The sequence below is a fragment of the Penaeus monodon genome, chromosome 3 (genome assembly GCF_015228065.2).
Source record: "Penaeus monodon isolate SGIC_2016 chromosome 3, NSTDA_Pmon_1, whole genome shotgun sequence".
Classification (NCBI taxonomy): domain Eukaryota; kingdom Metazoa; phylum Arthropoda; class Malacostraca; order Decapoda; family Penaeidae; genus Penaeus; species Penaeus monodon.
In genome coordinates, this window is record NC_051388.1 from 32,619,227 (window position 1) to 32,619,809 (window position 583).

The 583-nt window shown below is 47.5% G+C and overlaps 1 protein-coding gene across 1 annotated transcript in view; it reads left to right on the forward strand.

Annotated features, from left to right (window-relative positions):
• LOC119585966 overlaps positions 1–372 on the forward strand; it is a 690-nt gene extending 318 nt beyond the window's left edge. Inside the window, exons 2-3 of the mRNA XM_037934684.1 lie at positions 70–239; positions 321–372. Coding sequence (XP_037790612.1) covers positions 70–239; positions 321–372 — 222 coding nt within the window. The remainder of the gene's footprint in view (positions 1–69; positions 240–320) is intronic.
• The last annotated feature ends 211 nt before the right edge of the window (positions 373–583 follow it).

Below are 583 nucleotides of genomic sequence, written 5' to 3' on the forward strand. Positions count from 1 at the left end.
AAGCGAGGTGCCCGATAAGATGTGATATCACCTGACCTTTTCAATTCACACTCTGAAGTTATCCTGCAGGAGATCAGTGGTTGCAAGATCAACAACCTTCGTTATGTAGATGATATAGTTCTCATGGCCACATCTGCAAATAACCTCAAAGAAAGTTCTTATGTTGTGGAAGACAGCAAACACCTTGGTCTCTATGTTAACAGCAAGAAAACAAAATATATGGTAAGTCGGAGGTCCATGTATAGTAGATGGTTGGCATCTACTATTTCGACTGGTCTATATCTCTTTATGGAATGACTGTTGTGGGTGTGAGTGCCCAGCTGGTTGGGTGATGAAGGTGAAGTGGAGATCAACGGCTCCCCAGTTAGCTAAGGACTGGACAGTCTTTGTGTGCTGCTGCTGTTGGCGTGGTCGTCTGAAGGATTAGGGGATGCTGATCTCGGTTCCGGATTCTGTGGCTTAAGTGCACGTGCACTGTGTAAGCGCGCAGGGAATGAGGGGGAGCCTGCTGTCCAATGAGTGTGGACATGGCTGTGGACCTGGCATGACCCAACCTGGGAAACTACACTGAACTTCAGGTTGC